Source organism: Malania oleifera, chromosome 3, assembly GCF_029873635.1.
Source record: "Malania oleifera isolate guangnan ecotype guangnan chromosome 3, ASM2987363v1, whole genome shotgun sequence".
Taxonomy (NCBI): Eukaryota; Viridiplantae; Streptophyta; class Magnoliopsida; order Santalales; family Ximeniaceae; genus Malania; species Malania oleifera.
In genome coordinates, this window is record NC_080419.1 from 23,697,337 (window position 1) to 23,722,190 (window position 24,854).

The window sequence follows — 24,854 nt, forward strand, 5'->3', positions numbered from 1 at the left end:
TTTTCTACATGAGAGAGCATTTGTTGGACTTTTCCATTTGATGTTGGGAGTAATTGAATTAACAATGTCAACAATTGAATTGAGACCAACCGATTGTAAATAAGTTCATTGAATAGAGTGGGTGAAAATTTAAAACCAAAATAAAAGCATGGGTTTCCATGTATAGTCATACGCATTTTCACAATGCTCTCTCACCATAGCTGTAAATTTTTTCAATTTGAAAAAAAAAAATTCTTCAAAAGAGTGAGACTAAAATTTAAGGTCAACATTTTCAATTTTTAATTATATTAAAATAAAATTTTTATTTTTAGTAATATGGGATATGGTTTATAAATTTATTAGTCAAATGGATCTTCCTTTAAGGATGAAAAAGTGAAGTATTATATGTGCGTCTATATATTTCAAGACATTTAAACGGAATTTTAAAAAATCAAAAACCTGAATTGGAGCTTGTTGTGCACATATTCCTGAATTCGGTCGACGCGTGACAAATCTCGCAGGACTAAGCGGCGAGATTTAGATGACCAGAGTTTTAGGTTTTGACGCGTAACAAATCTCACAAGATCAAGCTGCGAGATTTAAGTAACTAGAGTTATCTGGTTTTGACCGGTGACAAATCTCGCAGGACCAATCCGCAAGATTTAAATGACCAGGGCTATCAGGTTTTGACGTGTGGCAAATCTTGCAGTTTGGTGTCGTAAGATTACGTAAGCATTGAACTGGAAATTTTTTTTCCAAATAGAGTATTATTTAATATTTTATTATTAAATAATAATAAAACAGGAAAATATTTCAAGATTTTGAGTAAAATTTGAACATTTCCAAATAGGAATGTACACACACACACACACAAAATTAGCACGGAATCATATCATGGAATAAGTGCTCAAAGTTGCCACTCTTTGAATTTTCAATAAAGAAAAGTTGAAATATTACCTTCCCTATAGTACTCCTAAACTTAAATCTCTTTTAAAAATACTTGGCTTTATTTTGCTCCTTCAAAAATAAAATAAAGCAATGACTTTGTTTTCAAAAAGTGATGAGGCAAGTAAAACTAATTAATGATTTAGTAATATATAATTGCTTGATTTCAAAAGAGTCACAAATTATTAACAATGCAAATGAATCCACAAAATCCGATATCGACAGTAGGACGAAACACAAACTTTTTGAGTAGCACAAGAAAAACATTACAAAGTCGTGTTTAGCAGCACTTCAAATTCCATCACAACAAAGGAGAAGAATTTTGAAGTGATATCTACTTGATATCATATAAAGGATTTATGTTGTTCAAAGTGTCTTTTTAAATTTACATATTTCCAAATTTAATTTAAAATTTATCCAAACAAGGATTTTACTAAAATATTGACTTTAAATACTTCTTCCATCCTAGTGCGCATTGGGGGAAAAAGGAAACCTAATAATAATAATAATAACTGTTGTTGCATTCTTCTGGAGCTCTACATTTTTCCATGTGCCAATGCATGGTTTTCCATCAATTCTGACTTCGGAAACTATTTAAATATGCATGGGGAACAAGCTACAAAATATTTAGGAGGGGGTCAGCGCTTGCAGTTCTTGCCTATAAAACAATTATTTTTTGCTCTATCAATGAATGTCTTGTAACAGTAAATCATTTAGATTTTGGGCAATTTAATGATGCATAAAGAACAAAATAAGATGCGCACAAATCATGCTATACATTAGAAAAACATTATGCTCCCAACTACTCCTGTGAGGAAACTTTTCATCTTCTGGAAACGTTGTCCATGGGAGAGTCCATATATGCAGGGCGTTAAAGCTCCATAGAGCTGTCTTGATGGCTGAAGCTCAGTAATTGAAAAATGTCTGAAAATCATAAGCAATCTGATTTTCCCGTCTCAATTCTCAGCTGACTGCTGCTGCTGCTGTTGCTGCAGCAGCAGGTAGCTGTTGAGCAGCTACAACATTGAAACAGCGGCCACAAAGGGTCGGGTGGTCGACGAAAGAGCCAACTTGAAGGGAGTAATTCCAGCATCTTTCACATTTTGAGCCTTCTGCATGTGACACCCCAATCCAGATGTGGTTCCTTCCTTGAAGCAGGCATTCCCCGGTGTACGGTACATTTTCAATCAGTTCATTTTCCAGTGAGGGAAGAATCTCTGCCTGAAAATTGTCATTTTAAGCAGTCATAAGCGCAATTTTATGCAAGAGACACTCGAATAAGAATGAAATACAGGACATCAGTGGCACAGTTCAAACTGCCAGGGCTTTAATGTTGAACCTACAATTCAGCAGTCATACAAGGATGTGAATGCGACCACAAAGATTGGCCATCCCTAACCTCTCAATTCACCTGTGTTAATCCTTGACGTGCCATTGGATCATTCTAATTTCAAGAAAGTCTATTTCAAGGAAGTGCACGGATTTCTTCGTATAAAGCAAATGCCCATGACAGACTGGTTGGGCAATCATGGCCACAACAGCAATCATGGCCACAACACAGAATTACCAAACTGAATTACAACAGTCGGTGAAATGATATGCAGATTGCCAAATAAATCAATTGCTTCGCAGGATATAGTCTGCTTATAGATGTTTAGGTTGTGAACCATCTCAGGTGCTCCAAAAAAGAATGAGATTCTGGCTGCAATAAGTAAGCAAATTGTGCAACCCTTATTGGTAGATTGGCACATAGAGCAACACATTTGCAATTGCAACACAAAAAAGTGAGAGTTCAAGGTACCTGAGATGTTATGAATATGCGATGCAATTCATCTGCGTCATTGTTAGCTTCACTCATTTCATGTAACCTGGAGAATAGGCCTGCATCGTCATGGCAGTGGAGATAAACTTTTGCATCCAAACTGGAACCAATCAACTTCTCAGTACGAGCAACCTCCAGGACTTTGTTAACCTCAGTCCTCAGCTGATCAAAATTGCTTAAATTAAAAATAATTTTTTTTAACTAGCAGAAATATGCACCAAAACTAACAATGTTTTCAAAAATTAGTTTCAAATGATGTTTGTTAAACGCAGTAAAGCAGAAACTGCTGATTGAGAAAATGCTTGACAACAAAGACGAAACAAAAACTACAAAAGCACAAACAAGTATGAATACTAGGCTGATCAAATTAAATATTTTAATGATAAAATATAGCAGAAAGCCTCATCATAATATTACCTCATGCTAATATTAAGTATTAAGCTATTTTTCAGAGCAGTAACACCTCCAAAAATTCTTATAGATTCTATTTGAAGGCAGAGTGAACCCTAACACAAATTATTTTTTTCATTTGTCCTTTATGTTATTTGGAAGAAATAATTTTAAAAATAGAAACTAATGGACACCAATGTTTATGATTTGATATTTTTCCTCAGGTTTCAATTTAATTTCATATATTATATTAGATTTCACATTTTGTAGCAGAAACTTGTAAAAGATTCAAAGTTCAACTTTTTCCCCAAATTCCCAATTCTCTCAGTGAGATTTAATTTGCAATTTTGTATAAACAGATTAGCAATACATGTGGGAAACACAAATCACCACTCCAGCCAGTTGGCGATTAATATATAGAAGTTGGCAGAACTACCTCAAGAATTTTCCCCCAGAAATCAACTTCTTCAATAGGAAAAGCAAGCCACTTTTCATTCAATGCTGGCCACCTTGACTCAAAAACAAATTTGGCAACGGATCCATCGTCAAGGGTATGATGAAAGGGAAGGTTCTGCCACACATCTTCAGCCAAATGAGGCAGTACAGGAGAAATTACCCTCACAATTGAAAGAAGATGGGCAGCAAGAACTGTTTGACAACTTCTCCTCGTAGAACTTGTAGTGCCCCTGAAAGAAACAAGCAAATGCTGTTTAACAATAATTCATTTTCCATTACAAATAACCAAATATCACAAGCCCAAATACCAGAGTAATAAATGGGAGCTCCAGAAAATGTATACATTCTGTGTGTGTGCGCATGCATGTGTGAAATGTACGTAGTTTTACATTGCCCATCATAGTCTCCTACAATTTGGCATAGGCTTCCAGGTTTCATCAAGAAAATTTAATAAGAATAACATGCATTTGCATATCCATTTCATTATATATATGCAGTTTGACATTGAGTGTCTGTGCACACATGCGCAACATGTATGCAGTTTTACATTGCCCATCAAAGCTTCCGACAGTTTGGCATAGGCTTCCAGGTTTCAGCAAGAAAATTTAACAAGAATAACATGCATTTGCATATACTCTCAGTAATGTGTATGTGTGTGTGTGTATATATATATATATGTATATTGTTAGTTATTTAGTTGGGGATGGGGGTGGTTATAATTACTGTTCTTGACAACGCCCATCAATGAATGGAATAATCATTGGATAAGGATATAATATTTTTGAAAATAGGATTAGGTCATTAACTTCATTTGAAGGCCGATGACCACATAAAAGTTTGTACTATTCCAACCAACATGGAATAGACAAGGATCACTCTTCCCTAATCTCATTATGGAAATATATATTTCTATGCTTTTTCTATATTGGGAGGAAAAACACCAACTTTTGTATCTTGATTTTCCTTTGAATGATATAACCTATAAACTATTATATACATATCCATTGGCTACTCTATTCACTCCCTATTTCATTCCGCAAACCAAACACAAACTCAAGAACATAACACAATGTTTACCAAGACATTCCCTTGGTTTCTATTTGTTTAACAGTTGCAAAACAGATGAGGATTTTTTCAGAAACTGTATTCACTAGTCATTAAGATCTGAGTTGGCAGGCTAGAAGCATTAAAAACCGTTGTGCAACACCCAGTTGCAGGAGGATCTCGCACCATCAATGGCCTAGGCACAGCATGATGTTTGTAGCCTTCTCTTCACACTTGGAGAGCTGTTTCCTTGACTTGAACCAGTTAAGATTTGGGTGTAACACCTTTATTAGATCAAAGGCTCCAATATATAATGTTTATTCATGTGGTTAATGTCAGAAATAATGCTGTTTAGGAGTGTTTCTGCGATATTTGGTTATTTATAATTCTAAGGTGTGTTTTTGTCCTAGCACAGTATGCTACAGAATGTTTAAAAGATTTTGTAATGAAGTCAACCAGTGAATCTATGCTGATCAATTTTATCTTCCTCCTCCTTGTTACTTATCTCTCACTCCATCTCCCTTAGTCTTCCCCTCCATGCGTTTTACTACTGTTATTTCACTCAGGTTTGTTATAGTTAATACACAAATAATTTATTCATTATATAGAAAAAGAAAAAAGATGATAAAACCGCAGCAATTTATAGTTTCAGATTCTAAATTCAAGAAAATATTCGGATACAGAAAATAACTAAACAGGTATTGTCAAACCAGGTCCTTCTTGTGGTTCGATTAGAGCCAGTTCTAACACATGGCAAAATGTACTAGCAGTTCACTGCAAGTATTCTTCCAGCATGCACTAGGAGTCTAGGATACTTGTCCACGTGACAAAGCATAATAAAATTTTAATACTATTAATACGCTAATTGCAATGAATGAAAAATAAGGTCAGGAATTAAATGGATAAAGAATGGAAAAAATGTTTTGGCAAATATATGAGCTCCCATGGAAGTCTTCATGCAACTAAGATGCATGACTCCCTAGTACAATTGACACTTTTGAGGCATTTATACATAAGGCACAAAAAGCTGAAACTGCCCAGGGCAGCACTATAAGAAAGCGCAGATTGACCATGTTGGGTGGTATAGGGCCTTCTCAACCCCAAAAGCTAGCTCAAGGGTTGAGGCTTTCCCTCATACTTAATAATTGACCACTAGCCCCTTCCACAACCAATGTGAGATAACCCAAAAATCTCCCCCTCACACATCGGGGTCTCTCCCAGCAAGTCAATCATCAGGGTCTCCCTCGGCACGACACATTAGGGAGAATGTTGGTGAACTAGGCTCTGATACAAGTGTTGGGTGGTCTAGGGCCTTCTCAACCCCAAAAGCTAGCTCAAGGGTTAAGGTTTTCCCTCGCACTTAATAACTGACCACCCGCCCCTTCCACAACCGATGTGGGATAACCCAACAGACCACTTCTTTATCAATTGGCATAAGTTAAATAATGAGAAAGTTGATGCAAATAAGGCAGAAACAAGAATGTGAAAGTTGATGCAAATAAGGCAGAAACAAGAATGTGAAGATCTCCTGGGTAATGTGTGTAAATAAGCACAAGTGATTCTGCATGGACAGGCACTTGACGACAGAGAGGAGACGAGAGAGGAGAGAAGAGAATAGAGGTAGGCTGGAGGTGGGACTTGCCTAAAATAATTTCCAACAGAAAAAATATTCCCTTTCCAATAAATAGTTGGGACCAGCGAAAGCCTTGATCCTACGATAAGGGTTTTACACTCAAATATGACGAAAAAAAAAAAATAGCTTGTCCAAATGAAGAGATGAGGCTGTATACGTCATGCCCTCCCAGACCCCAATATGGCATAAGATTTTTTTTAATAGAAAAAGAAATTATATTAAGAGAAGAGAAAACATAAATACTACCTGTCCCTGGGGATGGGTGGGGGTGGAGGTGGAGGAGATGACAGCCTCCTAACAACAACAACAACAAAACCAAGCCTTAAGTCCCACTAGGAGGGGTTAGGTATATGAATCCTTTCTGCCAATTTGTGTGATCATGGACCATTTCTTTTGACAGATTCATGGATATTAAATCCTTAGTCACTATCTCATCCCAAGTTATTTTAGGTCTACTCCTACCCATTCTACTGCCCTCACAGTAACTAACCCACTCTTCCTCACTGGTGCACTATGCGGCTTATGTTGCAAGTGTCCATACCATCTAAGTCGTCCCTCCCTCATCTTATCTTCTATAGGGAAGTGTTCATTCATTAATTTATCTTTCAATGTTATACCACTCATCCATCTAAGCATTCTCATCTCGACAACTTTTACTTTTTGGATATTATGTTTCTTCGTCACCCAACATTCCAATCCATATAGCATAGCCAGTCTTATATCTGTCCTATAAAACTTCCCTTTCAATTTTAAGGGTATTATACGATCATAGAGGACACTTGAAGCACTTCTCCATTTTACCCAACCTGCTTTAAATCTATGCATTACATCATCTTCAATTTCTCCTTTAGCTTGCATAATAGATCTAAGATATCGAAATCTACAAGTGCTATTTATTTCTTCATCATCAAGTTTAACTTTGTCTCCAATATTCCTCCTATCATTACTAAAATTACATTTCATATATTTTGTCTTATTTCTACTTATCCTAAAGCCCCTAGATTCCAAAGCTTCTTTCCATAATTCTAACTCAGTTTCTATTCAGTCCCTAATTTCATCAATTAATACAATATCATATGCAAACAACATAAACCATAGAACCTCCTTTTGAATACTCTTAGTCAATTGATCAATCACTAAAGCAAAAATATAAGGACTCAAAGCAGATCCTTGATGTACACCTATGGTGATCGGAAATTCTCTAGTTTCTCCATTTATAGTCCTTACACTAGTCATGACTCCATCGTACATATCCTTAATGACATCAGTATACCTACTACATACACCCTTTTTTTCTAAAGCCCACCATAGAACTTTCCTAGGTATCCTATCATATGCTTTCTCAAGGTCAATAAATATCATATGCAAGTTTCTCTTCTTTTTCTTAAACTTTTCCATAAATCTTCTTAAAAGATATATAACTTCTGTGGTAGATCTCCCAAGCATAAAACCAAATTTATTTTCTAAGACCTTCATTTCTAACCTTAATCTTTGTTCAACTACCCTTTCCCATAATTTCATCGTATGACTCATAAGTTTAATTCCACGATAGTAATTACAATTTTGAATATCTCCTTTATTTTTGTATATAGGTATTAAAGTGTTTTTCCTCCATTCATCTGGCATTTTCTTAGTTTTTATAATTGTATTAAATAAATTAGTTAACCCTATAATTCTGTTATCACCTAAGCATTTCCAAACTTCAATTGGGATGTTATCTAGTCCCATAGCTTTCTCATTTTTCATATTTTTTAGTGCAAACTTAACTTCATTAACTTTAATTTTGTAAATAAATCTCATATTTTTAGTCTTTTCCTCATTTGACAATTCTAAGTTTAAGCCTTCTATTTGGTTTCCATCGAACAACTTACTAAAATAACTTCGTCATCTTTCTTTAATGTGTTCGTACTTAACCAAGATAATATCATCCTCACTTTTTATACATTTTACATTTTCTAAGTCCTTACTTTTCCTTTCTCTAGCTTTAGCAAGTTTAAATATATCTCTTTTCCCTTCTTTTGTATCTAATTTATCATACAAACTATTAAATGATTAGTATTTAGCTCCACTAAGCCTTTTTTGCATCTTTTCTTATCTCCTTATACTTTTCAAAGTTATCCCTATTTCTACATTTTTGCCACGTTTTAAACCAAATTCTTTTTATCTTTAAGGCTTTTTGTACATCTTTATCCCACCACCAACTTTCTTTACTATTTGAGAATCTTCCCTGTTGGCCTAACATGACTTTCGAATCTTGTTTTGATGATAATAAATAGAGGTTAATTTAACAAGTTGTTTAAGTGATGATATTTCAAGAAACCTTGTATGACAAAGTTCAAAAGGATTAAAGAAACGAAAGTTCAAGATCACAAGTACCATAAAGTATACTCTATCAACAAAGTGATCAAATGAAAGCTCAAGAAGACCAAGATGTTCTAAACATGTGGAAGCTTAAAGAATATTGAAGCTTAAGTCTAACAGGATTCAAAGCAAAGATATATGAAAACTTCAAGCTTAGAGAGTTGTTATGTTTTTAGGATGACTTATGTAAGTACTTCATTATAAATATCATTTTGAAATGCTTTGAAACTCATTAGGGGTTGATATGGACTTAGAGACCTTATTTTGAAAACCCCGGAAAAAAATTTTTAAAAGTAACAAAGCAAGATGGCTAAAAGTTTTGAAACTAAACTGAAAAAACAAATTTTATAACTGTTCAAGCGACTGAACTTTAGACCTCAGGCGCCTGAAGATTTTTTTGAAAAATTTTGAACAGGCAGTGTAGGTCCAGGCGACTGACCCCTGAAACCTCAGGCGCCTGACCCTGTTTCAAGTTGAAAAATTACATTATGTTCAAAAGGATTAAACAACTGACCCCAAAGCCTCAGGCGCCTAACCCTTGTTAACAGCTATTATTTTTAAAGTTTTTAAAATTCAAATTTATATTACTTGTGCCCCAAACTTCGTATAAACTTGGGAAACACTCCAAGTAACTTGGGCAACATGAATTAAACACTTTTTGAGCCTATAAATACATGATTTCTCAAATCAAATCAATACCAAGAATTGAAAAATCTACTTTCAAGCCATATTGCTCGCTCTCTCTCAAAGCTCTCTTGCTCACACATTCTTACTGAGAATTTCTGAGATATACTGAGTCTCTAATCACTCTTCTTTGAGCTCAAACCTCCGAGTTACTGATTCATATCAAGAGAAGAATTCCGGTGATACATTCTTGAGCTTCAATTCAGTTTCTCTTTGATATTTGTTTTGAAGTATATTAGTTGAGCTATATTTGTACTAATCGGCTCTATCTGAGAGCATCTCTTGTACAAAAGAAATCTTTCTTGTTTCCTTGTTTTTTTGACGGTTCAAGTTTATTGGATTGTTGTACCAAGCGTAGGGTATCTCTTGGAGAGAGGGCTCCACCCCAAAGGAGGGATTGTAACGGTTTGTTCCGCTCGCAAATGAACGTTATAGTGGAATCCTTAGGTGGTCTTACCTAAGGTGAGGATGTAGGCTAGGGATAAGCCGAACCTCGTAAAAAACTCAATCTCACTCTCTGCCCTTTCTCTTTAATTTTTTTGAATTTATAAATTGCATGGTTGTGTGTTCAAGTGCAGGAAGCTGAAAGTTTGAGATTGAGAAAACTTTTAATTTAAGAAAGTACGTTGATTAATCTTTTGCGGAAACCTTAAAGGGAGTACGTTGATTAATCGTTTGCGGAAATATTGATTAAAAGTACACCAATATTCATTCATATAGGGCATTATTTAAAACTCCAAGCTAAGTTTTTTGCAAACGCTGAATCAAGGAAGTGTTGCAGTTCTTACAATTGGTTAAGTATCTTGTGTTTTGATTGATTGATTGAATTATTCAAAAGCTAAGAGTATTATATTTCGAATCATTGGTTTGTGTTGATTGAATCAAAATCTTTGGTTGGGTGTTAATTTGTGTGTTCATTGACACTGCTGCAAGATCAATTTACTCTTTCTTAAAGTTTTAAAAGTGAATATTGATTTTTAGCATATATTGTAATTCAAATCATCATTGTTTGAATACTTAACTTACGGACTACACCTTAGTTTTTAATTGGTATCAAAGCGGGGTTATAGCAAATCTTAAATACAAGCTATATAAAGATCTAAATGGCACACCTTGGTGTATCCCCTTTTGCCGAAGGACAATCCTTAACTAGACCCCCTATTTTCTACAGTGTAAACTACACCTTTTGGAAACAAAGAATGAGAATATATATACAAATTATGGATTGGAAAGTATAGAAAGTTGTCACACATGGTGACTACATTCCTACTAAATTACTAGATGGTAAAGAAGTACCTAAAGAAGAACGAGACTTGACCGATAATGACTATAAAATGATGCAAGTAAACTCAAGTGTCATGAATCCACTATATTGTGCTTTAGATGTCAATGAATTCAATAGGGTCATGGCATTTAAGTCAACTAAAGAAATTTGGGATAAGCTAGAGGTAACCTATGAAGGAACGGTAGAAGTTAGAGATAATAGAATCGACATGCTCACAAGCGAGTATGAGGCCTTTAGGATGAATCCGGATGAAACCATCACTAGTATGTACACTAGGTTCACCCATATAATAAAGTCCCTCAATGCATTAGGAAAAAATTACTCAACTTATGAAATGATCAAAAAAATTCTTAGAGGACTTCCACCGATTTGGGAACCTAAGGCCACTGCAATAACTGAAAGAAGAAATTTGAAAAACACCTCCCTAGATGAATTAATAGTTTCTCTACTCATTTATGAGATGGCAATAAACGAAAGAAGTGGAAAATCTAAAAACAAGGAATCCATTGCATTTAAAGCCTCAAGTGAAAGCTCTAGTGATGAAGATGAAGAAGAGATGAATATAAATGAAATAGCTTTCATAACCAAGAAACTTGCAAAAATCCTTAGAAAGAAGAATAAATTTACAAGAAAAATCCGGAACTCAAAATCAGATGAAGATGAAGAAAAGGAAATCAATAAGAAGAAAACAAAGGCTGAACTTCCAACATGTTATAATTATAAGAAAGTTGGACACATAAAACTGGATTGTCCACAACTTAAGAAAGATTCCAAAAAGAAAAAGAGAAGGGCAATAAAAGTCACTACATGGGATAATATTAGTACAAGTAGTTCAGAGAGTGAAAAAAGTAACCAAGAGGTTGCTTGCTTTATGGCATGGGACGATGATGAAGAACAAAGCTCCTTATCCAAATCATTTAATGATTATAGTGATGATTCATGTAATAAATCCAATGATGAGAGTATGCCATCTTATGAAGAACTACAAAGTGAATTATTCAAAGCTCATAAGATTTTAGTTAAAGTAACTAAACGATATACTTCATTGAAAAATAAGAATGAAGTTGTGATAAAAGAATTAGAATCTAAAAATCTCGCTGAAAGGGAAAAGGATTTAAAAATCAAGAGATTAGAAAGCAAGAATGAAAAGATGATGAAAGAACTAGAAGATTTAAGATCTCCAGCTTCGATTAAAAAAGAAAAAGACCTAGTCATTGATGTACTTGAAAGCAAAATAAATCAGATGACTAAAGAACTAGTAAGGCTGCAAGCTAACAGCAAAGGAATTAAAAATTCAGAAATACTTTGCCTTGAAAAGAAAATTGAGGATCAAAATATAATAATTTACAACTTCACTAGAGGAAAAAAAAATCTTGATTAAATGATTGGCGCACAAAGAATGTCCTTCAATAAAGAAGGTATAGGATTCAATGGAGTTGAGAATACAAGGAAAAAAAACCTCTACATGAGGTACTTTGCAAAAGCCTCCAAAGATTATGCTAGCACCTCCTCAAATGCTTACACACATACCACATGTTTTCTATGTAAGGAGAAATGACACATTAAGTTTGAATGTCCATTAAAAAGAAGGGTGCAAAAATCAGACAAATTTGGAGAATAAAAGAATCAACTCTTGGTAAACCATCCGGACCCAAGAGAGTATGGGTACCTAGATAAAAAGGACTCCAAAGATATTAGGATTTAATTTTTTAGAAAATAAGAGAACCAATTAATCCAATAACAAGAATATTGAACTAGTTGAAATGAAGAAAAGAAGAGCTCATGAGCTTATTGAAAGACTATAACATTAAAACAAATACAAAAATGGTATTGTTGGCGTAATCAAGAAAGCTTGGATTGTACAAGACTTATCCTCAAAATCAAGGATGCCATATGCCTCAGAAGTCAATTTGAAAGGATATTTGAAGCCTGATAATATGATAAATCAAAAGAAGGAAAAGTTCGTGTTGAGTGAAAAGAAATTATTTAGAAGGATAAGAGGGTCAGGCAACTAAACAATGTAAATTGGAGGCTCAAGCACCTGAGCCATCAGACCTCAGGTGACTGAGGTGCTACTACCTGCTGAAAAATTAATTTCATAAATTGTCAGGTGACTGAGCCAAATCTTCAGGCGCCTGACCTCACGGGTTCTATATATTTTTAGCATGAAAAACCCTACCCTTTCAGATTCCAAGCTACTGAACCCTGCTCCATCACTCACCCAAGCCTCCTTCTCTTGATCTCCCTTAATTCTTAGCTCAAAATCCCTCGAATCAAAGCCTCACAATCACTCTCCTACACCTTTTACCATGGATTCTAGGGTTTCCCTTGGCTGATTTGTTTCATCCTCCAAAAATCAAAGATGTCTCGCACCAAAACTACAACAAATTGCAGATCTTCTTCCGAGAGAGATGATAATAACATTGAACAATGGCTTGTCACTCCTCAATCGAAGCTTCGATATCGAACTCATCTCCGTTCTACGTAACCAATTTTTGGTAAGGTCATAGATACCACCTTCTTTGATTCAGAATTTCCGAAAATCCTACCTATGTTTAGGAATATCGGTTGAAAGAATTTTGTAGTTTATCAATCCAAAAAATTGTATCCCAACTTAGTAAATTTTTTTATGCAAATATGATCCATGGAGAAAATGTCCTAACCACTGAGGTTAGAGGAAAGAAGATAGTCTTAACTCCACAAACCTTGGCTCCTATTTTGCATATTACCCCAAGTGAATTTGAATGTACAACTTTTGCTCAAAAATGGATTATAGAGCAAGGTTTCACACCCAAAGAATTTTTACCACTAATTATGGTAGAAGAACTTGTTTACTTTGGCCATCCTCCTATGTACAAACAGCTGAATCTTCAGGCTCAAATACTTCAGAAAATTATCACAAACAACATCCTACCAAAAGCTAGTTCATATGATCACCTCTCCTACGTAGATTGCTTTGTGTTATGGTGTTTGCTAAAAGGAAAGAAACTTGATCTCTCTAGCGTAATTTGGATGTGGGCTAAATTGGAAGCTACCGAAGTCACTCTTTCATATGGTGGTGTTCTAAACCTTATCTTTGCTCAACTTAACGTTAGTACCCCTACTGAATTGTTCATCAAGCGTACTAGGTATGACCTTTTCACTTCCACAACTTTCAAGCAAATGGGATATGAAAAGCATGACCAGGGTTGATTTTTGAAAGGAGGACGACCTCAAAGGCCAGCAGATGTACCTCCTCCTCCAAAACAGCAACATGGACCTACTACTGATATGCCTTCTTGGTTTATCCCCTTCCATCATGAATTCACTACTTTCAGCAGAGATATGCGTTCAGGCCTCCAATCACTTCAGGAGAACGTATCCTCACTCCACACTACCTGCTCTTCACTTGACCAGCGCCTTCCTCGCATAGAATAGTATAGGGCTAGCTCATCTCATAGTGTTGATCCCATGGATACCAGTTCTGCCCCTCGGAGTGATGCTTCATCTGATGAAGAATCTAAGGAAGTGAGGAGGGTGATGAAGAGGAAGCTGAAGCTGATGATGATGATGATGATGATGATGATGTTTGATTTATTTTGTGTTGTATGAAAGTCTAATCTATGAATTGGCTGAGTCTTTGTGTTGCTTTGTTTGCGTTTAGTTTTGGCTTGACACTCCCCTACTTATGACTTTGTGCAATTTTTAATGACTATATGACTATGCTTTTTATGTGCTATCCTAAGATTCTTTGTGACTATGCTCCTCATTTCTTTTTGATTGATGTCAAAGGGTGAGAGATATTTTAAAGAGCAAACATAAGAACAGAGCATCTTAGAGAGCAACCATGAGAGCGTGGCAAATATGTAAAACACATAATCTTGGCATGAGATGGCATGGGGGAGTAAAAGCAAAAATGAGCATAATGAGAAAAATAAGAACATAAGAAGAATGAGACCATAAGCATATATGTTGACATGAGCTATAATGCATTATAACATAATATAATTGATTTTAACTTATTGAGTTTTTATTTGAAATCATCATTTTCATATTTGTTAAAAGGCATGCTTATTGTAAAGGGGAGCCTTATCAAGGTTCTCTCATCTTTGCTCCTTATTTTTCATCATCAAAAAGGGAGAGACTGTTGGCCTAACATGACTTTCGAATCTTGTTTTGATGATAACAAATAGAGGTTAATTTAACAAGTTGTTGTTTAAGTGATGATATTTCAAGAAACCTTGTATGACAAAGTTCAAAAGGATCAAAGAAATGAAAGCTCAAGATCACAAGTACCATGAAGTATACTCCATCAACAAAGTGATCAAAAGAAAGCTCAAGAAGACCAAGATGTTCTAAACATGTGAAAGCTTAAAGAATATTGAAGCTTAAGTCTAATAGGATTCAAAGCAAAGATATATGAAGACTTCAAGCTTAGAGAGTTGTTATGTTTTCAGGATGACTTATGTAAGTACTTCATTATAAATATCATTTTGAAATGCTTTGAAACTCATTAGGGGTTGATATGGACTTAGAGACCTTATTTTGAAAACCCCGGAAAAAGCTTTTTAAAAGTAACAAAGCAAGATGGCTCAGGGTTTTGAAACTAAACTAAAAAAACAGATTTTATAACTATTCGGGCGACTGAACTTCAGACCTTAGGCGCCTGAAGATTTTTCTGAACAAATTTTGAACAGGCAGTGTAGGTCCAAGCGGTTGACCCCTAAAACCTAAGGCGTCTGACCCTGTTTCAAGTTGAAAAATTACACTATGTTCAGAAGAATCAGCGACTGACCCCAAAGCCTCGGGCGCCTGACCCTTGTTAACGGCTATTATTTTTAAAGTTTTTAAAATTCAAAATTATATTGCTTGTGCTCCAAACTTCGTATAAACTTGGGAAACACTCCAAGTAACTTGAGCAACATGAATTAAACACTTTTTGAGCCTATAAATACATGATTTCTCATATCAAATCAGTACCAAGAATTGAAAAATCCGCTTTCAAGCCATATTGCTCACTCTCTCTCAAAGCTCTCTTGCTCACACATTCTTACTGAGAATTTCTGAGATATACTGAGTCTCTATTCACTCTTCTTTGAGCTCAAACCTCTGAGTTACAGATTCATATCAAGAGAAGAATTCCGGCGATACATTCTTGAGCTTCAATTCAGTTTCTCTTTGATATTTGTTTTGAAGTATATTAGATGAGCTATATTTGTACTAACCGGCTCAATCTGAGAGCATCTCTTGTACGAAAGAAATCTTTCATGTTTCCTTGTTTCTTTGATGGTTCAGGTTTATTGGATCGTCGTACCGAGCATTGGGTATCGCTTGGAGAGGGGGCTCCACCCTAAAGGAGGGATAGTAACGGTTTGTTCTGCCCACAAAGGAACGTTATAGTGGAATCCTTAGGTGGTCTTGCCTAAGGCGAGGACGTAGGCTGGGGATAAACCGAACCTCGTAAAAAACTTGGTCTCACTCTCTACCCTTTCTCTTTAATTGTGTGGTTGTGTGTTCAAGTGCAGGAAGCTGAAAGTTTGAGATTGAGAAAACTTTTAATTTAAGAAAGTACGTTGATTAATCTTTTGCGGAAACCTTAAAGGGAGTACGTTGATTAATCGTTTGTGGAAATCTTGGTTAAAAGAAGTACACCAATATTCATTCATATAGGGCATTATTTAAAACTCTAAGCTAAGTTTTTTGCAAACGCTGAATCAAGGAAGTGCTGCAATTCTTACAATTGGTTAAGTATCTTGTGTTTTGAGTGATTGATTGAATTATTCAAAAGCTAAGAGTATTATATTTTGAATCATTGGTTTGTGTTGACTGAATCAAAATCTTTGGTTGGGTGTTAATTGACAATGCTGCAAGATCAATTTACTTATTCTTAAGTTTTAAAAGTGAATATTGATTTTTAGCATATATTGTAATTCAAATCATCCTTGTTTGAATACTTAACTTACAATAAGTTGTGAATCCATAAAAAGAGTTAAAAGAAATTTTTAAAACCCAATTCACCCCCTCTTGGGACTACACCTTAGTTTTCATTTCCCTTGATTCACCTAAAAGCTCTTTTGCTATCTTTTTAATAGAGCTAGCTAATCTACTCCAAAGAGTATTTGTGTCTATCCCATCCTCTATTGTCCAATCCCCATCTTTGATAATTTTATCTTTAAATTTTATTATATTTTCTCCTTTTAGGTTCCACCACCTAATTCTCTTATATTGGTTTATTTTATCCTTTTTCTTCCATTTTTTAATGCATATATCTAACACTACAACTCTATGTTGTGTGGTTAGGCTTTCAACTAGAATAACTTTACAATCCTTGCATGATAACGCTCTACCCTTGTCTTTAAAAAAGAATCTAAGACAGCCTCCTAAAGAAAACAAAAATAGATAGGTAAAAAGAAAACACAAAGGAACAAGGAAAACTCAAGTCAGCAGCGCCACTGAATCCTGGTGAAAAGTTGGAGAAGCAAATCCTATTAAACATATAAAGGAATAAGCCCAAAGAGAAGGATGAAAATCAGTTATATCCCAAAAGCAAATGAAGCGGCATAGAATGAACTCTAAAGAAATGAGCATTCCTCTTCAACCATATACCCCAAAACAATGTAAAGACTGCATAAAAAAAATAATCTGCTAACATCCCTTTTCCTCCAAACTCTATAGGAAGTTAGCGAAAAAGGCTCCAATGAGCTCAAGTACACCCAACACTCAAAAAGACAACTAAATAACTTATTCCATAAAGCCCCATCATTTGGGTTTGTCTCAAGATATATTATCCTCTTCAAGGACTAGAAAAGAAGAAATAGGAATTAGAAAAAGTGGTTAGGCAAAATAGAGAATGGAATGCAATAGAAAAAGGTTGCTTCTTACCCATAAATCCTCCTAAAATAGGAAGATGATTATCATCCTATCGCTTATATTTGACAAATGGAAGGAATAAGGATGAAATCTGTGAAACAAATTTTCAAGTGCTTCCATGACCATGAGTAGCTCTAATGCCAGCATTAGTATCCAGAGTTTGGAGATAGAGTTCTCTTTTTCTAAAACTCCAATTTGTGGCTCTCAATCTGCTCTCCTCAACCAACGTACCAGCATATATCAATGCAGGCATCCTTCAAAGGCAGTGACTCCTTTCTCCACCTCAAAAAGAGGCAGCGCACTCAAAAACCAACCCAAACCCAAAGGGTTTAATCAATGACAGCCTCCACTGCTCAGAAGAAGAAGGATAAGCAAAAAGTTGGGGGTGAAGAGATCCATTAGTCAAGGTGTGATGGAGGCTTCGAAGGAGTCTTTAAGCTGTCATGGCTGCGATACCAATTTGGCACTCAGTTTAGGATCATAGGTAAGAAGGTGGAAGAAAGGAACAACTGATTATAAGAACACACTGAGCAGAATTTCATTAAACAAAGAGGATACAAGAGCAAGAGGTAGACATGGAGAATTCTTACAAGAGACTTCTTTGCTCTCACTTGCTCTGCCTCACTAGTAGCTAAAGCCCTCCTTATATAGATAAGGAGTGCGGGAATATGTCATGGCATCTTGGAATATGCTATGGCATATTTTTTGTCCTTATCTCCTTTACATAAAGCTTTCAAAGGTAAAATTAAAACCTTCTTTACCTAAAGTAACATTAGAAAGTGACTTTAGATAAAGCTAACATTACAACCACGAAAATGACAACACGCAAACAGTGACAACACAGTATAAATTTGACATGAAGCATATCAAAGGAAAGCACAATATCCTCAATGATTTCCTCTCAAGACCAACCAATCCCCAAGTGTTTTTCCTCATGGCATCCTCATCTCACTCGTAAACCCAATCTCTCTCACAGATTGTCCAAACCCTTCCCAATGAGATCCAAGATAGCATACTCTACCAACCATAGACAAGGGAAACAACAGAATGGTCCAGGGTTGCCAGTCCATCCTCCTCTCAAAATTTGGGATGGTTGATGCACCAATAAAATATTTGGACTGGCATCCACCTTTTCTATACATTAATGGCCTTTGGGTCTCCACACTGTATTATTTAACCTTCCTAAAAGAAGCTTTTATTCTTCTTTGTTACCTCACCAAGACCTACCGTATTGGCATGATCCTACATAAACCATGGACCTATGTCTTGATTACAAATCAAAGGCAGAGACCCTGCCAATATAGCGGCTGATACGTTGGTGCCAACATGGATGGTGGAAATAGAGGATCAATCCTCGCCTGTCTATGCTACTGTTGCTGGCTTTGCTTTATAGAATTTAGCTGAGCCTTAAGGTGCTGCATTTCTGCTTCTTTCTTCTTGAAAGCAGGAAAGAATGCTAACAAGTGCTCGATCATTTGCATCAATTCCTCATGCATTCTTTAGATGTGATTTTGGTATTTATCGATGAGGATGGATGTGATATCAAACTTGTTTTCAACCTTGTTAGCCAACTCCCTCTGATTATCCACATTTGTTGTAGCATTCTATTCTAGGCAAGGGCATTATTTGACTGCCAATTGAGAGCTACCTCCGCTAAAGACACCTGCTTAGTAGATCCGTCTGAGTTGACAACAATTGGATCTCTAATCTTCCAAGAGTGCTTTGTTTCGAGATCTCACATCTCCGTACTCTAATGGTGGAAAATCACCATCATAGTTTGAAGATCTTAGCATGTTGATTTGGGGAAGATCACCATCTTATGTCATCTTTCCTTCGTATTTGACATAGTAGTCAAATTTCCCTAATGGTTCTCCCAACAACCCGACTGTTGGATCTTCGTCTTCATATCTCTTTTTAAGTTTCTGCTGGGAGTTGTTCTTCTTTTTATTACCTCTAACTTCTTCCTCATCAAACTTGTACATTGGATCATTAAGGCATTCATTACAAGAACAGTCAATGTCAAACCACTTGTAGCCGGATCTGGTTATAGGTTGGTAAACCAAAAAGCCATCTCCCTTGAAATATGGGATTGGGACTTGAGATCCCAGAGATGCTGAGTCAGTCGGGTCAACAGAAGTGGCTGGCGGTCTGATCATATGACCCTCTGATCTTTCTAAAGTGTCTATGACTCCTAATGCGGTTGAATCAAGTTATCCAGATCGAGAGCCACAAATTGGAGTTTGAAACCCAATCTCTCTCACAGCTTGTTCAGACCCTTTCCAATGAGATGCAAGATAGCATTCTCAGCCATACCATAGACAAGGGAAACAACAGAATGGTCCATGGTCTCCAGTCCATTCTCCTTTAGTATTTTTCCACTCATTTGAAGTTCTCAGAGAACTTCCTCTCCTAGTGGATCAAGCAGGTTGTTAAGATAAGCTTGCTTGAGGTTGATATCATCTGGTCCAACCCATTCTCTATTTTTTTTTTTCTTTTTCCTTTTTCATAAAAGAGGGTGGCACCTCCTTTCTTTATTAGAAAACCCCTCACTTATGGCAGAGGAATACCATGGTTACAGCAATGCAAGCTACAAACAGATAAAAACCAAACATAACGAAAACGAAAAGCAAATTGTATTTAGCCCTATGAACTAGGTATCGCATTCATGTCTAGTAAATAATTCAATACTACCCAGAGCCTAGATCTAAAGAAAAGCAAACCACTAGCCCAATTCACATCTTATATTTCCAATTAATACAAGAATAAGGCTGATCTTCTATGAGTTACATAATCATGTCAAGGAAAATGCAGCAGCTATAAACCTAATGGAAAGTAATATGAAGGGAAAATAAATCAAACTAGGCAATCAATTTATAATTGAAGAAAGAATTACCCAACATAAAGTCGATCTTTGGCAACATCAAAATAGAAATTCGACAAATCAACAATGGCAAAGCGTTGTATGATCTGAAATGAAGCAGCAAAGATATCAAAGTTGTGGAACCAATAATTTGAACTGTTGCATGATAAATACATTCACTTAAACGAAGGGAAAGCAGAAATAAGATGTCAACGTTTCTATACAAACAAGAAGAAAAAATATATACTAGAATGAAATTTAGCATGCTCATGAATTCATGATATCTAAAAAAAGGTGTAATTTTAAATATGCTAGAATCAAATTTGGTCATCTGGTTGGGACATAGCGTGCAGTATTTATGTTAAGCCACTTCTGTGATGGCCTAACGTCACATGTCAGAAAAAAAAAAACAAACAAGGGAATGATGCTGAAGAACCAACTATTATATGAACAAAAATTCTCCTCTGTATCCGAAACTCTGGAAACCAAGAAATCTATATTGGAATAGTTGACTCTGGTTATATGTAAAAGCAGTGAAACTTAGTTTTATGCCACTACAAGGAAAATACTAGTAACAAAATATTATTCCTGGTGGACCTAAATTTTTTTTTTATAAGAAAGGTTAGAAAATTATACTGAAAGGGCACTAAAGGGATACCAGCATAAGGATAAAAGCTATACGAGGATCGTAGATCAAAATATTCAAGAATTTAGCTGGTGTAAAATTTTCAAAACTCCAAAAAAAAAAATAAAAAAATGAAGTATGCATGACCGAAATCTTCAGATTCTGTACAAGTTTCTCTATTCCTTCAAAGGCTCTTCTCTTATCTCCCTTGACAAGCACCAAATCATGCAAAGGGGAGCGATATTATACAGCTTCTTGTAATTCCTGTCTCCCCTTTTAACCTTCCAGAAATGGCATAGGGTTTTAAGCTCCATGCTACCCAAAAAAAACATTTAATCCACTGTCAGATCAGATTCCAGAACCCAAGGAACAGGACAAAAAAGCAGCATGTGATTCAAGCTTTCACCATCCCTTTTGCTCATGAAACACCAGTCAAGAAACACCACACATCATGAATGCAGGTTATGTACGAGAATAAGGCATGCAAATACAGCAGAAATAAAAATTTAATTCCCACTTAATCCCTTTGATCAAACCACCAGTAAAACAAGAGTGAGAGAAAGCAAGTTTGAACTTACCAACCTTTGGTTTTAATGGAGTTTCTGATTCTCTTTCTTCTAACTGCACATCATGCACTTACAAAGAGAGACGGTGAGTGGGAGTGGCGAGGGTGGGATTGCTAGGGATGCCAGTGGCAGCTAGTCCTGTCCCTCCCCCACGTTCTTACTTACATGGGAGGGACAGCACATCGGCACATCCTTAGTGGTCTTTCTAGCCCTAATCCTAATGAAGTATTGCAGGGTTCAATTTTGTGTCAATAAAAAGGCAATTGGAATGACAATTACTTGGAGTTGGGGTTATGATCATTTGCTAAAGCATCCATTTTCATTACTGGAAGCTTGGATGAGAGATGACATGCAAAGATACATGGAGCTGTTAGTCATTGGTATGTTTCAAGAGTAAATCTTCAGATACAATCTTGGGTCAGTCCAGTGACCGTCTTGCTTGCCGTAGTTGGAAGGAGGTGATATCGGGAAGGACAGAGCCAGTAGTGAGCTGCAGTGACACATATGTGGAGGGTTGCTGCGTGGTGGAGTGGCACCTGCTGAAGGTTCAGTGAGTTCTGAGGCAGCTAGGGTTTGTGAGGTGATGAAGATAGAAGTAATTGAGCCCAAAATTGGTGTGAGCTTGGAGAGGGCTGGGACTAGAAATGAAGAAATCAAAGGACATGAAGTGTTGGGGTCATGTGTCTGAAACTAAGAGTTATGTTGATAGTGAGTTTGTAACAATGGATCATAACTAGATGAGGTCCAGGAACAATGTGGATATATTTCAGTTTGATCCGATTTCGTAGGAAATATTTCTCATGTGCATGTGCCTCAAATTCCACTCAAAGGTCTGGAAGGCATTTCCACTTTTAGATAAAAACAGGGAGAACACCAGGAATGGAATTTTGCCTTCCTCTGCTTTGGCTGCAGAAGAGATAAAAGGAAAGGATATTGAAGGACAAAATTGTTGGATCATATGGGATTGTGTTTGTCTGATCCTGCTGACCAAGAAGTTTGTATAGATGAGGGTAAGATTAAGCTGAATAAATGCTGGTGGGAGCGAGCTAATTTGAGATCTTGATAAGTTATGGTGAAAGTTATAAAGGGTTTCGGACTAAATTCTCGTAATTTTTTTGTCGTTCTCCTTAGTGCTTTTTATTTTTATTTTTCTTATTGTGGGGACTTCTTGCTTTTTGCTCTCATAATTTCTCTCCTTTTAATATATTTCTTTAGTTATCTGAAAAAAAATATTGCAGCAATCTAGACTAGACAAAATTTGAGAGATCATGTTCCATTACAAATAATCTAAAACTCCACTGGCTCTCATCCTATCCATTTGAATCCTGTTGTATCTCACAACTCGTCCTTAATGGAACAGCCACAACCATTTGATTCCGATCAATGCTAATACACGTTCCCACATTAATCTGGTCCACCAGCAAGTAATTTAATAGTAGATGATGCACAGATCTTCTTATCCTTTACACAAGAAACAGTGTTTAATAACAGTCATTCCCCTTACACTCATTAACCTTTTGATCCTTCAAACTCAAGGAGGTAAGAGTGTCTCCCGACCTGCTCAGCAACTCTGTTAATGCATCTGTCAGTCCATAGAACTATAGCATAATGTCAAATTCACCACTCGACCCCATCCTAAAGGGACTTGACTAAATCTTCTGGAAGCTCCAGCTGTTGGAACTTCATACAGCCACTTAGTGAGATGGTAATGAAGAAAGCAAGACTGTTGATCTGATACTAAAATAAAAGATTTCTTCACGGGAGCAAGGCTCTTATTGAAGGAAATTTGAATTCTGTTTCATATTGTCAACATCATCTATGAATTACTGCAGATATGTGCATCTATTTTTTGAAAAGGATTTTTCGTTTGTTCCTTTTAACTTAATTTCCTCATGGTCCTCCAGCGAGGCAGTCAACTTAGAAGGTACAACTCTAAATACATCACCACACTTATTTTTTTTAGAACACAAAAGAAGAAAACACATTTCTATCATGCGGTATTATCTTATTAATAAAATGAGAATACAGAGGAAGAGTCTCCAAGGGAAAAAAAACGGTTGGCAAGAAAAGAACTCACAAAGAATCTAAACCTTTGAAGGAAGAAAAATGACAACCTTGAGATTATCCAACAGAAAGCAGCCTGCTTTGCAAGGAAATCCTGCATGCTAGCCAGTACAGGAATTCAACTGAGGTCCCCCTACTGGTTTTAATCTTCCACTCACCTGCAGTTACCTCCCACCTAGTTGGGACATATGAATAACTTCAAACTACCAGGGCATCATAAATATAATGAACATATAAAATTCAAAAGAATTCTTGGAAAATAATAGTTTAAGATCTCCTGAAGTTACCCGACTATCGTAGATGCACAAAAACACTTCAAAAATGACAAGTAAAAAATATTTGACTTGCATGATCCAGATACATTGCTCATACTGGGATAGAAATCACATGATGGATTTTGCCAGCTTCCATTTGACATTTTTTATTAAACTTGTCTATGGAATAAACCCCCGAAAGATTTAAAGACCAAGAATGACTATCCCTCCAAGGAATAACAGTTATCCGACAAAATCAACAAAGAAGAAAGCCCCTCCACCTCTCTATCATTTAAAGTTCTACAAAAGTGAAAACCCCAGGAAGACAAATCACCTTTAGAAATCAAAAAAAAAAAAAAATATCATTATACTCAGAAGACAAGCAATAAAGATGCGGGAAATATAAGGACAAAGTGGTATTGCCCCCTATATGTCCTCCCAAAAACGAATTTGAGAATCATTACCCAAAACAAAATTACTATGAGAAATGAAGAGGGGGTAAATCTGAGAAATACATCTCCACGGGCTTTTAGAAGAACAAATTAGCATCCATCAATTCGCAAGCAAGAAAAATTTACTTTTAATGACTATGCCAAAGAGAGGACTCTTCCAAGAAACCGCCATAACCATTTAGCCATAAGAGCAGTGCTTTAGAAACCATATTCCCTAGATACAAACCCCCATCCAACTTAGACCTACACACAACCTCTCAACTATTTAAATGATCCCTCTTCTCCCCAACCCAAGACCCAAAAAAATCTCTCATAATCTTCTCAAGCTTACTAGCTACCCCACCAGAATCCTTACAATACACAATTAATTGAGAAGAATACTAGCAAAAGAAGCCTGAATATGAGTACTGCAACCCCCCTAAGGAAAAGCACACTCTTTTCCACCCATCCAAATGTTTAGATACCCTCTCCACCACTGCATCCCAAAAACCTAACTGACTGACCAAAGATTACCATCCAAAACGGATTCCTTAATAAGATAATGGCCAATCCAAAAGACCCACAATCGCTAGTGAATCCAACTCC

At 36.1% G+C, this 24,854-nt stretch overlaps 1 protein-coding gene across 1 annotated transcript in view; it reads right to left on the reverse strand.

The window, feature by feature from the left end:
* Positions 1 to 1,578: 1,578 nt before the first annotated feature.
* LOC131150297 (isoleucine--tRNA ligase, chloroplastic/mitochondrial) overlaps positions 1,579 to 24,854 on the reverse strand; it is a 66,594-nt gene continuing 43,318 nt past the window's right edge. The window contains exons 19-22 of the mRNA XM_058100925.1: positions 20,342 to 20,415; positions 3,573 to 3,822; positions 2,726 to 2,908; positions 1,579 to 2,145 (exon numbers count right to left, since the gene is read on the reverse strand). Of these exons, the coding sequence (XP_057956908.1) occupies positions 1,888 to 2,145; positions 2,726 to 2,908; positions 3,573 to 3,822; positions 20,342 to 20,415 (765 nt within the window). The 3' untranslated portion in view covers positions 1,579 to 1,887. The remainder of the gene's footprint in view (positions 2,146 to 2,725; positions 2,909 to 3,572; positions 3,823 to 20,341; positions 20,416 to 24,854) is intronic.